The sequence below is a fragment of the Euleptes europaea genome, chromosome 4 (assembly GCF_029931775.1).
Source record: "Euleptes europaea isolate rEulEur1 chromosome 4, rEulEur1.hap1, whole genome shotgun sequence".
Lineage (NCBI taxonomy): Eukaryota > Metazoa > Chordata > Lepidosauria > Squamata > Sphaerodactylidae > Euleptes > Euleptes europaea.
The window spans coordinates 86,831,609-86,846,340 of NC_079315.1; the positions used below are offsets into that span (position 1 = coordinate 86,831,609).

At 43.0% G+C, this 14,732-nt stretch overlaps 1 protein-coding gene across 1 annotated transcript in view; it reads right to left on the reverse strand.

The window, feature by feature from the left end:
* The window catches only part of CKMT2 (creatine kinase, mitochondrial 2), a 46,087-nt gene that overhangs the window by 14,466 nt on the left and 16,889 nt on the right, over positions 1–14,732 (reverse strand). Inside the window, exons 2-4 of the mRNA XM_056848649.1 lie at positions 14,433–14,603; positions 6,559–6,757; positions 999–1,094 (exon numbers count right to left, since the gene is read on the reverse strand). Of these exons, the coding sequence (XP_056704627.1) occupies positions 999–1,094; positions 6,559–6,757; positions 14,433–14,584 (447 nt within the window). The 5' untranslated portion in view covers positions 14,585–14,603. The remainder of the gene's footprint in view (positions 1–998; positions 1,095–6,558; positions 6,758–14,432; positions 14,604–14,732) is intronic.

Consider the following 14,732-nt stretch of genomic DNA (forward strand, 5'->3'; position numbering starts at 1 on the left):
TTTAGTCTAGTTGTCACCCATGTAAATAAAACAATGTCCTGTATCCTGTCATTGTGTGTGTGTGTTGGGTTTAAATAGCCTTTTTTTATTCGGAAAAACCTGAATTCCCCTATAGGTGGGAATATGGCTTTAAATTCGGGATTCCCGAATAATTTGGCCATTTAAACCAATTCAAACCCATTCATGGCTTTCCGTGGCTCTGGGGGGGCATTTTTGCAGGTAGAGGTCCCAAATTTTCAGGGTAGCTTGATGGGACTCTCCTTGCAAGAACCCCCAAGTTTGGTAAAGATTGGGTCAGGGGGTCCGGAGTTATGGGGTCTGGAAGGGGTCACCCCCATTCCCCCATAGGAATGTATTGGACTGAAGTCTGAAGACTAAATCAACAGCCCTACTGTCAAATCTCTTCTGACTTATGGCGACCCTATGAATCAATGTCCTCCAAAATGTCCTATCTTTAACAGCCTTGCTCAGGTCTTGTAAACTGAGGGCCGTTGCTTCCTTTATAGAGTCGATCCATTTCTTGTCGGGTCTTCATCTTTTCCTGCTGCCTTCAACTTTTCCTAGCATGATTGTCTTTTCCTGTGACTCTTGTCTTCTCATAATGTGGCCAAAGTATGGTAGCCTCAGTTTAGTCATTTTAGCTTTTAGGGTCAGTTCAGGCTTGATTTGATCTATAACCCACTGATTTGTTTTTTTGGCAGTCCACGGTATCCATAGCACTCTTCTCCAACACCACATTTCAAAGGAATCCACTGTCTTCCTTTCAGTTTTCTTCATTGTCCAGCTTTCACACCCATACTGGAGGATGGCTTCAAACTTGGCTGAGCAAAGTGGTTAGCCATTGTTCAGAGACAAACAGACAAATTCTTGCTATTTGTAATATCCCTTAACTATTATTCTTACACTAAATACTCTGCAAATGAGAATTCTTTCTATGGCACCTGAAATGCAAGCCTGTCTTTTTAAAAAAAAATCAGAAATCCAAAGTTGGATCCTACCTTGGAGGCATCCAGGTCAGTGTGGTGCTTCATGAGTTTTGGATCATAACCATTGTGTCTCACTTTGATCACTGGATCAAAAATCTCAGAAAATACCTGTGAATTCAAGGGAGTGTTAGTAGCTATTTTTCAGTTTGCTTTGTTTGCATCTTCTGAATAATATCATAATGATATATTTTTATTTACCAGGTTTGTAACCATTCCACTAAGTAGATCTTATACTTGTGTGAATTGATGTAGCACAAAAATAAACTGGATTAAGGAAATCACAGGGAAAGTTGTGTCTATAAAGAAATTACATTAGCGAGAGGTGAAAGGATGGAATCCAGTGGGATATGTCAAGAAGGTTGGAGAGAAAATAATGGTAATTGATTCTAATACCTGATGTTTGCCTTTAGGTTATAACTTGGGCTATGAACACACTCATGAACACATGAAACTGCCTTATACCAAATCAGACCATTGCTCTATTATAGTCAGTATTGTCTACTCTGGCAGAAGGTCTCTAGGGTGTCAGACTGAGGTCTTTCGCATTACCTACCTCCATGATCCTTAAACTTGAGATGCTGGGGATTGAACCTGAGAACCTCTGCATGCCAAGCAGATGCTCTACCACTGAGACACAGCCCCTCCTTTGTGCACATCCCAAGTAAGAAGCCACTCTACAGGGACAACATTTCCTATTTAGGGTGGCTCCAGGCATTGTTAATAGGGCCCAAAGAGACTAAGCTGCTGTTCATGACAGGGATTATGTTAGTTGTGCAGACTACAAGAGAGGATTAGAAGAACTGTACATGTTGTAGAAATAACAGCCAAGTTTGAGAGATTTAAATGTACCATGTGACATACTCAAGGCACTGTAACTGGCATATCTGAAGAACATGGTTAATTCCAGTTGACTTCTAAAACACCTATTGAGATGGGTAAGAGATACTGTTTTAACAAATAACAGTATTGAGATGTGACGTTTGTTTTACATTGGAGTTAGCCATCTTAAGTTTTGTTTCCTAAAAAATGTGGAGAGATATCATTTGAAACAAATACATATATGCATAAATAAGTCAGTACCATTCAGAGGTGTCAATGAAAATCTCCTCAGTGGCTGAAGGAGAAAGCTGTCTGTGCTGCCTGCCAACAGGCACTTTTAAGAAGCAGCTGATTTGGGTCGAAAATTGTCTGCCCTTGGAGCTCATTGAAGAAGGATCTTTTTTTTCTTTTTCTTTTTTTTACAATAGAGTAATAATGAATATGCATCTTTTGCTTTACTTCCCTGCTTGCTGTCTTTATGAGTTGCTTTTGATCTCTGGGGTATTAATAGAAGAACAGAGCTGGTGTAGTGTGTGTAGGGTCAGTTTTTATTCCACTTTATTTACACAGCGTAAAAAAGCACTGAAGCAAAAGAGAAAATTAATAAAGTGCTACACTACAGTAGGGCTAAGCTCTTTCAGTCCTCTGCAAAATTATAGTTTTAATCACTAAATTCTTATTCTAATTATACTAATTAGCAAGTTGGAGTCTAACTGATATTGAGTACCCTTCCCTTCTTTCTTTAGAACCTTGTTGATTATTTCTATTTTCAACTTTCACTTCATTTTTGCCCTATTTTTCTCAATCTGAAAAGTTCTGGATATTGTCAGATTCTTCTCCTATATGGGAATATTTAAAAGTATAATTTTGGTAAAATAAAGGCATTTGTGTTAATTAAATTTTAGAAACATACTGAATAATACAATTTTACATGTTATGTGCCCTGACCTGGATGGCCCAGGCTAGCCTGATCTCATCAGATCTCAGAAGCTAAGCAGGGTCAGCCCTGGTTAGTATTTGGATGGGGGACCACCAAGGAATACCAGGGTTGCTGTGCAGAGGAAGGCACTGGCAAACCACCTCTGTTAGTCTCTTGCCATAAAAACCCCAAAAGGGGTCGCCATAAGACGGCTGCGACTTGACGGCACTTCACACACACACACGTTACGTACTACACCGTATGTTTCATGTTCATAAAATAAATGTAGGTGTATAAGGCTGCAATACTAAAAAAACTTTCCTGAAAGTAAGCCCCATTGAATAATACTAGACTTCTTTCTGAGTAGACCTGCTTTTTATTTTTCCTATCCTGCTCCCCCCCCCAACACAATGAATTTCTAGAAACACTACATCTCTATGGCTGAGTGGGAATTTGACCTCAGCAGTCCTAGTCAAAACTTCATTCACTGCAGCACAGCAGCTTTCACAGATCTGCCCACATTTTCAGTCAAACTGTATTATTTTAAGATCTATTTCATTCAGTATTTCTGTTTAGATGTAAAATTGGCTTTTTCTGAGTCTGAAAAAGTACACACTGAAATGTTCTTTGCGTGGTTAAGAAATTATTAGACTTACAGCATATATCTATAGCAATTACAGCATTATTACATCTCTGCTGTTCTAGCGCCCCCTCACTTGGTCAAGGTGGGGGGAATGGGGCAGGCTTTGCCATGGCCAGCGGAAGGAGGAAGGAAGCCAGCCCGCTCGATGAGGGGCAGACTCAGGAGGCAGGGCAGAGGAAGGGCATTTAAGGGCCTTTCTTCCACTCTACTCCCATTTGATGCTGGGCAGAATAGCTGGACACGTATTACATGGAGCAGCTACACAGGTCATGTGGCCACTGATAAGGACCAGGTAAAAATTTTGGGTCTGCAACTCCTCTCTCACAGCCTCCTACAGAACCTTAGAGATGCTCATCACCACCACCATGTGCCTCCAGAGCCTGCAGGGACAGCTGCAAACACAGCCAGGGTCCGCTTCACTATGAGCACCCGGAAGCATCAGTTTGGAGGGTGAAGAAGCAATCTTAGACCGGAAGCTTGGGACCTTGGTGCTTTCATGCAGCTGGGACAGGAACCTTTTGAGGGATGCCATTATCCTTGAAACATTAGGTTTGTCAGGCCACAATTACGTCACTTCTGGGTTTACCCAGAACACTGGTGTTTTGGGGGTTTGAGTGTTAAAGCAGCCCCAAAGTGACGTGATCATGTCACGTGTGGCTGTGCGTGCGATCCCCGCTCCAGAGAAGCCTGGTGGATTGACGGGCAATCACCAGTTGAAGCCACCCACCTGGCAACCCTATTGAACCATAAACAGTTAGGGAGAAAGGAAATAACATATTTCCTTCAAGCATAAAGAATGCTTCGCAAGGAGGAACCTGAGCCATAGGGCACTTTCACACAGCCCAAATAATGTACTTTCAATCCACTTTCAGTTCACCTTAACAATCGTTTGCAACTGGATTTTGCCAGTTCACACAGTAAAATCCACCTGTGAAAGTGCCCATAGACACTTGATTGCACACTGCTCAGAGTAGGGTTTCCAACTCCAGGTTGGGAAATTCCTGGAGAGTTGGGGGCAGATCCTAGGGAGGATGGAGTTTGGGAAGAGCAGGGCGCTCAGTGGGGATGTGAAGCCACAGAGTCCACCCTCTAAAGGTACCATTTTCTCCAGGGAAACTGATCTCTGCGGTCTGCATACCTTCAGGTCCCACCAGGAGATTGGCAAACCTAGCTAGGAGCTAGAATGGCCTCACCCGTAAAAATCAGATGCATACTCAGTGGAGGCCTGACTTTTCACCTCTCACTAATCACCCACACTGCGGCTATGTATGGAATGGGGTTGGCCTGTAGGCACTGCATATCTTTTGGGCAATGTAAAATACATACAATTGGCATTTTAATTATCCCATCTAAATGATGGCTCTCCTTATTTCCACATTCCCCTGCAAAGCATTGAGGTAACATTGAAGCAAATGGTTGAAGGAGTTAACAATCATAGGAGCAGAGCTTTTATTGTTGATGACTTGGGCTGAACTATTTCATATGCTTGCTACTGCTGCTGTTAGCATTATTTATTTTAAGTGCTACTTTCTGTTGTGGGTTTTATTATTTCTTGTATTTATGGACATTTTGTAATCTGCCTTGGATCATCAGTGATTTTGGCAAAAAGGAGGGATAACAAGTTTTCTAAATTAATATAAAAGAAAGAAAATAAGAGCGCAATCCTGGGGGGGGGTTGTTTGGAGGTGGCATGACCCTGTGCCAGCATAAGCGCCCACTTATCACGGTATAAGGGGCACTTACGCTGGTGCGGAGGGCATTCCCATCGGCACTTGGCTGCTGCAGAGCTGTGCGGGGCTCCTTAGCTGGTGTAGCCTCTCCGGGAACTAAATCCCAGAAGAGAATGTTGGCACCGGGTGGGTAGAGATGACTTTAGTCAGCTTCCTAACCCCTTCTAGCCTAGGAACGCCCTGCCACAGCACCTTTTTTGGTGTCACAGCCCCACTGTTTTCAATGGGGGCATTTCCCCCATTTTCACCTTTTTTATTTAAAAAAAGGCTTTTTTTATTCTCCACGACAGCTGGGAAGCCTCTGAGGAGGAGGCGTGGCTGCTCTGCTCCCGGCTGCCGCGGATCCACACACACACACCCCTCGGGAATGAGCTACCCAACATTATATTACCATTATAAAACTAATTAGATCACCAGTTTATTATGTTTTAATGCAAGAGGGGTTTGGAGGGTGAGATTCTCTGCACAACTCAGAGGTCTCCTCGTGGAACAAAAAAAGCTTATTGCTTGAAGGTCTTGGGGTCACTTTTTGTACTTCTTAATAATCAGAGAAATGGATGTTTATTATATGTAGTCTTACTTTGAAAACCTATAGCAATTATTTCCTCCCATTTCAGGAGAATTAGAGCTCTGTTCTGTTCAATTCTGCTCTAGTGGGCGGGGGGGGGGGGAGAAGGAAAACATTCTTGCACTGTTGATAATTTGGGCAAAAATCTACCGATGCTATATTTTCTCATTTGTTGCTGATATTTTTTTTTTTAAAGAAGCTGCCAAACTGTGAGGTGTTATCTTTTGTTATGAAGTGAATAAATAAAATAAAAGCCTATTGTATTTTCAGTTGGGACCCAGGAAACCAGAGCATAAATATTTTAAAACATGTTATTAAAAAGAACTCCCTTCCAGATTTGTTATGCCTATACTAAACTAAATATATTGTTATACGCTTGTATTATCCACCTGTCAAAATATCACATTTAAGTTTGGGTTTGTTTTTATTGTTCAAGAGAAAATATGTACTACTTTTTGTCAATATAGTTCTCTGCCTGTAGGTGTGCATATTTTATGATCTCCTTCACTGTATGTAGTCAACAGCGTTTCACATTTTTACCAACTTAGCAGCAGGAGAGGCAGAAGCTACAGGAGACAAATGAAATATTGTCTCCTGTGCTTGTGCTTTATTATCCTAGATATCATTAATATCGAAAGCACATTTAATGGTATTTTCCCTTCAGTGAACTTCTCACGGAGGGAAAAAGGACTGTAAAATCCCACACAGAAGAAAAACAAGTACCAGCATTATCCATACAGCTTATGTTTTGTGTAAACTCTAGTATCCTATTTTCGTTAAAAAAATAAAATAAAATAAACACTTCGTGTGAATTTTTATTCTTCCAACAAGCTATTTGTGTACGAACGTACTAGCACAACAAATGACCACAGCATATGATAAAAATTGTTCACCTCATAAGATTCTTCGTCTCCAGCGACCATGCCCACTGTTTTAATGAAAGGATGGCCTGGATTGTCAACACCAGTTTGGATGCACTGATCCAGTGTATAGCCACTGGGAGTCATCTTGTCCCTCAAATTGGCATAGATTGCTGGTGTGAGGCACTCAGCCATGCAGTTATTGTGTTTACGAAGATCAGGATAGTCTGCGCTGATAAAAAGAAATTAAAAACATTCATATTGATCAGCAACTCTTGGCTCCGTTTTTCAGATCAGGAACATATTAAGAAGAAAACGGGGGAGAGAATCAGCATCTTGCTCGTCTATATTCTTTCCATGCCTTTTGTCAACAACAACAAAAGTGTGCAGGTGAATATTTTTCAGTGGATCAGGAGGTTTGAGGGAAACAGCAGGGAACTGGAAAGTTTGATTGGTTGTTGGCTCATGCATGCAGCTGAAATTTGTAGGGGAAGCAAGCATACAGATCTTCCCAGGGGTATGCTGTCTGCCAGCTGAAATCACAGAGATGGTTTCTGTAGAGGAGGGAGGCACTTAGGCAGATGGGAAAGAAACTAATGACCTTCAGAATTATGCTTTTGTGTCTGTTTCTGACAAATTCAAAATACAAGTATATTTTACCTAGTAGTTGAATCCTTTGTAAATGTAAATCACTGTGGTTCAACCAGAATCGTCGATTTGGACCTTTTATTTATGTTACAGTATTGATGAATTCTTTATAATAGTATTATTGCTCATAGGAGATAGGAACTGAATATAATTAGTTACTCAGGAAGCAGTTTGTTGTTGATTTTTTAAATGACATGTGCATATTATGAGGACTATGGTTCCAAATGACCGTTTTCTAAATGTTAGTTTGTGTCCAGCAAACCTCATCCATATATTCTGGCTACTCCAAATCAGCATGAGAACTTTGTTTATTTATCAAAATACTTATATCTTACCTTTCCTGCTGTCAACAGTGACTCAAGGAAGCTTACAAAAGCCAGTATGTACCGCCACTGTGAAAATTACACCACAGCACTCAGTTCATTACTGAATTTATCTGGTCAAAAGCCTTTTAACCAGGGCAGCCTTTCACAATGTGCTGAAATTGGCCAATGTATCTTGCTCTCCTCCTCAAGAAGGCTATTCTAGAGATCCCTTCTTTAGGCCTATTAGATCTACTACAGCCTGATCCCGGTCATCCTCAGCTGTGAAGGAAGGGAGCTCTGAAATTATGAGGGAGCTGTAATGATCTGAGCTGGCATACAGATTCAAACCGAGAGGTGGTCATTCAGATTCTTCTAAAAGAAGGACCCCAAGCCCCAGCTGTCCCTCAGAACTCGGGTCCAGATCTTGGGTCCAGTTTGCCTCTGGGAACGCCCACTGCATTCCATAGACTTTTCTCCTTGCTTTGCTGGCTCCTTGCTCTGCTCCTCACACCTCCACTGCATTGATCCCTGAACCTCTTCAGATCTCAAGCCCTCTGATTTAAGGTTGTATGCCTCTCCCTGAAATGTCCCAATTTCCTCCCTTCTCTCTGGGATAAGGTGTGATCCCTCGCTGGTGTGTGTATGTGAGTACTTAGGGGGATCAGTTTTCAGGTACTTAGGTTCTTCACATTTTTAATTCTTTTAAATATACAATAATATTATTTGTGTGTGCTTACAATTACTTTCTCGTTCCTTGTATTTTTATTTTGAGGTATCATTACTGAGATCCACTCTGGTACACACAGACTACAAGATCTTGTGTTTACCCTTCTGGAGACCCTTTATCAGCTAATCTTCCACCTGGGTCCAGTTCGGGTAACACATCCTACCTCTTCTTACCTCCAACACTCATATTTCCTTCTGACTCATCGCTCCCCTGCTTCTGAGGTGCAAACTAGACAAGATGGATTTTTAAATGTTGAATCTGGGTTTCTCCAATCCAACTGTCATACCATGAGCCACACGTCCTGCTGCGAGGAAGTAGTTTCCCAAGCATGCAGGACCACATTTGGGATTACAGCCTTGGTTTAGGGGAGAAGAAGCTTCAGCCTCCCCCCCCCCACTCTTTTCCCAACCCAAAACTAATACAGGGGACACTATTTACTCCATGGGGGGCTGAATGTGTAGCCAATGAGTATACCAGCAGCTCCATAATGAGTTGGCAAAACAGCATGGGAAGAATGCTGAAGCCCCTTCTCTTCTTGATTTGAATTGGTGCCACACATAGAATCATGGAATCATAGAGTTTGAAGGGACCTCCAGGGCCATCTAGTCCAACCCCTTGCACATTCACAACTACCCACTCCCACATCCCCAATGATCCCTGCTCCATGCCCAGAAGATGGCAAAAAAACGTCCTGAATCTCTGGCCAAACTGGCCTGGAAGAAAATTGCTTCCTGACACCAAAGTGGCGATCAGACTTACCCTGGGCGTGCAAGATAGGGCCACGTGAGCCAAGCACTGATGCAACCCTTTCTGCCATCCTTCTCATCATCTGCCCAAGTTCACATAATCAGCATTGCTGTCAGGTGGCCATCTAGCCTCTGCTTAAAACCTCCAAAGAAGGAGAGCCCGTTAGCACCTAAGGAAGCGTGTTCCACTGAGGAATTGCTCTAACAGTCAGGAAATTCTTCTAATGTTTAGCCAAAACTGACGCGGAAGCCAAGCGGATTAGCAGTCTTGTCCAGGATACCCATCAGAAAGTCCACGGCCACATAGAAAAAGTGTAGTTTATTTGTACAGTGCAGAAATATATACAGATACTCCTTTCACACTCTCCGCTCATAACATCCCGCATAGAACTGCGGTTTCACTTCATTATATACACCTGGTGGACGCAGCCACCAATCACAGTAGATATCCAATTATCCTGGTATTGCTACTGCATTGCATCAGCCACCTGGCTCTAACTGGATCAGGCCAGCTTTCTCTAGCTCCCCAGGTACTTTCCAGGCTGATTACATCATCCTTAGATCTCACTGATCTATCCTGTACCTGTCAAACTATCTGACAGACTTGTAATCTTGACACTCCTTCTCAAGGATTTCAGATTAGTTTGATTAGTTTAATGAATCTATTGCAATCCACAATTTTTGTAAATAGATCTGCCACATTACCAGCACTGGCACACTTTACAATACATACCAAGCCTTTGTTCACAGATTCAATTACATTGACATATCTGATTTTTATATGCTTACTTCTGCCTTTAAAGTTTTGCTCAGTCGCAAGTTGTAGCGCTGATTGACTGTCAGTATACACCTTTACTGGTAATTGTACAGACACATTGAGTTCCTTCATGAGATAGACAAACCATTCCACCTGGTTTATACATTCACTCACAGCACTATATTCTGCTTCACATGAACTCATGGCTACAAATGACTGTTTTACAGATTTCCAATGTATGGGTGCTTCACCAAAATACAACACATACCCGGTCGTTGATTTTGCGTCCCCCTGATCTGACCATGCTGCATCTGCATACGCAGTCAGTTCCCCATTACATGCATTCAAGCATAACTGTTTGTTCACAGATCCCTTCAGGTATCTGAGTACACGCTTAGCTGCTTTCCAGTCACTCTGCTTTGGTGACATATTTTTCCTGCTCAGGCAATGTACCGCCTGATATATGTCTGGGCGAGTCCAACAAGCAAGATATAACAAACTTCCTATCAGGGACTGATACAGAGATTTGTCACACTCTTCTTGTTCCTGAGACTCTTCACATAAATAACCTGTGACCATTGGGGTTTCAGCTGCATTAGCATCAAGCATGCTAAACCTTTCCAGCAACTGTTTTATTTTTTCTGTTTGAGACAAGTAAAAAACACCTTTACTGTCCCTGTTTATTTTTACCCCTGGAATCACATCCAGGTGCAGCCAATTTACAAACTGCCACCTGTTAGATTAGAGTGAGAAACCTTGAGCTATTGGCATTCTTCAAAACCATCTTTGTGGAGGTACTCCTTTATTACTTCTGTCTGACCGTCTGACTACCGTGCCACTAGACTCCCCTCCTTCTGGAGTCTCAACCTTTACTGTTTCCCTGCTTGCAACAACTTCAGGAAAAACACTTTCATCTGCCTCTGGCTGTCCATTAGCCGGCAATAAAACTTCTTCAGAAACCTCCTCATTTCCATGTAAGCGTGGCCAATTAAAAGATTCTCCGAAGTTCGCAGATTTGCTTAAAGACACCTGGTTCTGATCATTAGCAAAGCGATAAGATTTTGCTGCATTCTGATATCCCAGAAAAATCAGCGGTTTGGATTTCTTGCCACCTGCTCTGCGGTTCTTTAAAGGTATATTCACCCAAGCCTTGGTACCAAACACTCTTAAATGCTTTAAAGAGGGATTTCTATTGTACAATGCCTTGTAGGGAATATTGTTAATGCTGGAGGTCCAAAGTCTATTAATCAAATAACAAGCCACCTTGATGCCTTCCCCCCAGAACCTGGGTTTTAGATTAGCATCCTCTATCAAAGCTTGCAACACTGACTTTAGATAACCAATCCTCCTCTCAGCCACACCGTTCTCCTGAGGAACACAGGGATTAGCCAATCTGTGCTCAATTCCCTTGCTTTCTAACCACTGGGTAAATGCACTAGAGACAAATTCACCGCCTCTGTCAGATTGTATACTGGATACCTTGAGGTCTAGCTGCCTTTCCACCCTTTTAATCCAATACTTGATGGTTTGACATGCCTCACTTTTCTGCTTCAGCAGATACACCCAGCCATAACGAGTAAAATCATCCACAATGCATAAAGCGTACCGGTTCTTAGACACACTCTCAGGAAATGGACCACAGAGATCTAAATGAGCAATTTGTAGAGGTCTGGTTGCCACCCTTTGGCTTACCTTAGCCACTGAACTACGTCTGCTTTTAACAGATTTGCAGACAGTGCAATCTAGGAAAGAATTACACCCATTCAACTTAATGTCATCCTTCCCTAACACACTCAGGGTCTTCTTTAGAATGGAAAAGGAGGCGTGGCCAAAACACCTATGTAGAAGGTGTATGCACTCATTATGTGGATTTTTATTCACAGACTCCACTACCATAGAAGTTTCTCCTGTCCTTCTATGCACCACATAGACATCCTTTTGCAAGTGCCCTTCTAACATTACAACCTCCCCCTGGCTTATCTGACAGGTGTTTCCTTCAAACTGCACCTTAAAACCAGTCTTAGCCAGCACAGAAACACTTAGCAAACTATGCTGTAACTCAGGCACACAAAGTACATTTTGAAACTTATGATTTAACTCTGGGAAAAACACCTCCCCTTCAGAGTGTACCTTTAAGTGTCTCCCATCTGCTAGACTTGCATAAGACTTAGCAGACTGCTTTTGGTTAACTAACATGGAAGCTTTGTTAACAAAACATGTACTTGCCCCACTGTCCAAGAGCCAAATGTTCTCTTTGTCTCCAGCTTCTGCCAGCACAACAGCAGTGTAAGTTCCATTTACTGACTGTCTCTTTGGTTGCTTATTCCTGGCCAACTGGGGACAATTTTTTTTCAAATGTTGTGAGGACCCACAAAGAAAACACTTTTTGACAAACATCACGCATTCCTCATCTTGCTTGTAGCTCCTACTCTGCCTTCCGTCGCCTCCCCTCTGTTGCTGCCACTGGCTCTGCGCTGAGTAGACCTCTTGCCCGTCTCGGGGTTGTCTAAACAGCTCGGCTGCAGTCCTCGGCGTAGACTCTATCCAGTCTCTCTGCCTGGGATGAAAAACGCGCTGGGGGGCTGAGGTCTCGGCAGATGGGCGATTCGTTGATTTAACCTCGGGGGTGTATCTCAACTGGGCTGCTGTCTTCTGCTTACGTCCTTCCTCCCGTCGTTCCTCTTCTTCCAGAATTCGTCCAGTCAAGTATTCATAGGTTAATTGCCCTGCTGCCAGGCTCTCCAGCGAGGTTACTAAAACATCAAAGCTCGCATCCAGAGAACTCAAAAGCAAATGCACCCGGTCCTCCGCAGATATAACTTTTCCCCTCAACTCCAGCTGTCTGAACAACTCTGCTAGGGTCTTCAAGTGGGCTGCGGCCGGCGTGTGCAGTGATTTATGGCATCTATAAAGCCGCCTCATTAGTGCTAGCAGCGTGCCAGCTGAGTCCTGGAGATACACTGCTCGCAAACTATCCCATGCCAACTTTGCATGCTCTTTGCCAACAACATAAATAAGCTGGTCATCTCCCACCGTCAAGGTGATATTGGCAAGGGCTTTTATGTCCTTGGCAATCTCGGCTGCTGTAGTAGGGAGTCTTTCCACAGCATCCCATAAATCCTCCCTTTTCAGATATTGCTCCAACCTCACAGAACAAACGTGGTAATTCTCTGAGGTGAGTTTATCCACCGGGATAAAAGATTGTTGTGCCATTACTCACACAGCCGTCACTTCTCTAGTAGCTTCTGAAAATCCTGGACTCTGCTTATCTACCACCACACATAAAACCTGCGCAGTGTAGCAGAAACACTCCTGTAACGTAGAGGAGCTGGGCCCATAACCCTGACGCGGAAGCCAAGCGGATTAGCAGTCTTGTCCAGGATACCCATCAGAAAGTCCACGGCCACATAGAAAAAGTGTAGTTTATTTGTACAGTGCAGAAATATATACAGATACTCCTTTCACACTCTCCGCTCATAACATCCCGCATAGAACTGCAGTTTCACTTCATTATATACACCTGGTGGACGCAGCCACCAATCACAGTAGATATCCAATTATCCTGGTATTGCTACTGCATTGCATCAGCCACCTGGCTCTAACTGGATCAGGCCAGCTTTCTCTAGCTCCCCAGGTACTTTTCAGGCTGATTACATCATCCTTAGATCTCACTGATCTATCCTGTACCTGTCAAACTATCTGACAGACTTGTAATCTTGACAAAAACTCTTTTGATTTAATTTCAACCTGTTGGTTCTGGTCTGACCTTCTGGGGCAACAGAAAACAGCACCATCCATATGAAAGCCCTTCAAGTACTTGAAGATGGTTATCATATCACTTCTCAGTCATCGCCTCTCAAGGCTAAACATACAGAGTTCCTTCAGCCTTTCCTCATGGGCCGGTCTCCAGACCCCTCATCATCTTCTTTGCCCTCTTCTGGACATGTTCCAGCTTGTCTACATGCTTGGGTCAGTTCCCAACAGTGCGTTTTGTGGCTGATGATATGACAGTCAAGACAGGTAATCCATATCTGAATCTCAAAAAAAAAAATCATCTTTTCCAGTTTAGTCCCAAGCCTGCTTATGGACACTGTCCCCATTTGTCTGATCTGGAGAACCAGGTTTGATTCCCCACTCCTCCACATGAGTGGCGGATGCTAATCTGGTGAACTGGATTTGTTTCCCCATCCCTCCATGTTATGTATGCAATAAACCTAGGGAATAAAGCGGGAACAGCAGAAACCTCGAACGATAACCCACCCAATAGTCTTGGGGAGTGCTTTTTGAACCCACCAATTAGAGCACGAGAGGGGAAATAGAGCACGAACATCTGAGGGCATAAAAGTAAGGTGAGTAGGCTTTGTTCCCACTTCCGCCATGTTGTTCCTGTAATAAAGATGTTGTACCCGGACTCCGTCTCTCTCTTTGTGCATCGCCCGTGCGACATAAAACTCCACATGAAGCCAGCTGGGTGAACATGGGCTAGTCGCACTCTCTCAGCCTCACCTACCTCACAGGGTGTCTGTTGTGGGGAGGGGAAGTGAAGGTGATTGTAAGCCGGTTTGATTCTCCCTTAAGTGGTAGAGAAAGTCAGCATATAAAAACCAACTCTTCTTCTTCTTACCTACCCCCAGTTTTCTTGCCTGCCCAGAAACTTTCCAAAGTATCATCACCATCAGTAAAATCCACAGTATTTGTTTGAAGATTTCAATACAAGTATTTACCTTGGAGGAAACAGTTTTCTTCTCTCAAGGAATCCGGCTTTCAAATTCCGCTGATTCAACAAGTATCCAGTGGTCAAGGCACCCGTGCTCACTGTTGCAAAGAGAACAGCTGTTTTCCGACCAGCGAGGAGACGTGAGAAAGTACTAGCCATCTTTTCCCACTTAATAATTCTGTGTGATGCAAAAAAGCCCCAAACTTGTAATAAGATATGACTTAGGACAATAGAAACCTGTAATAGTAAAAAAATAAGAATGGCAATAGAACCAGCAGACCAATTAACTTGTCAGCTTTTTAAAAAG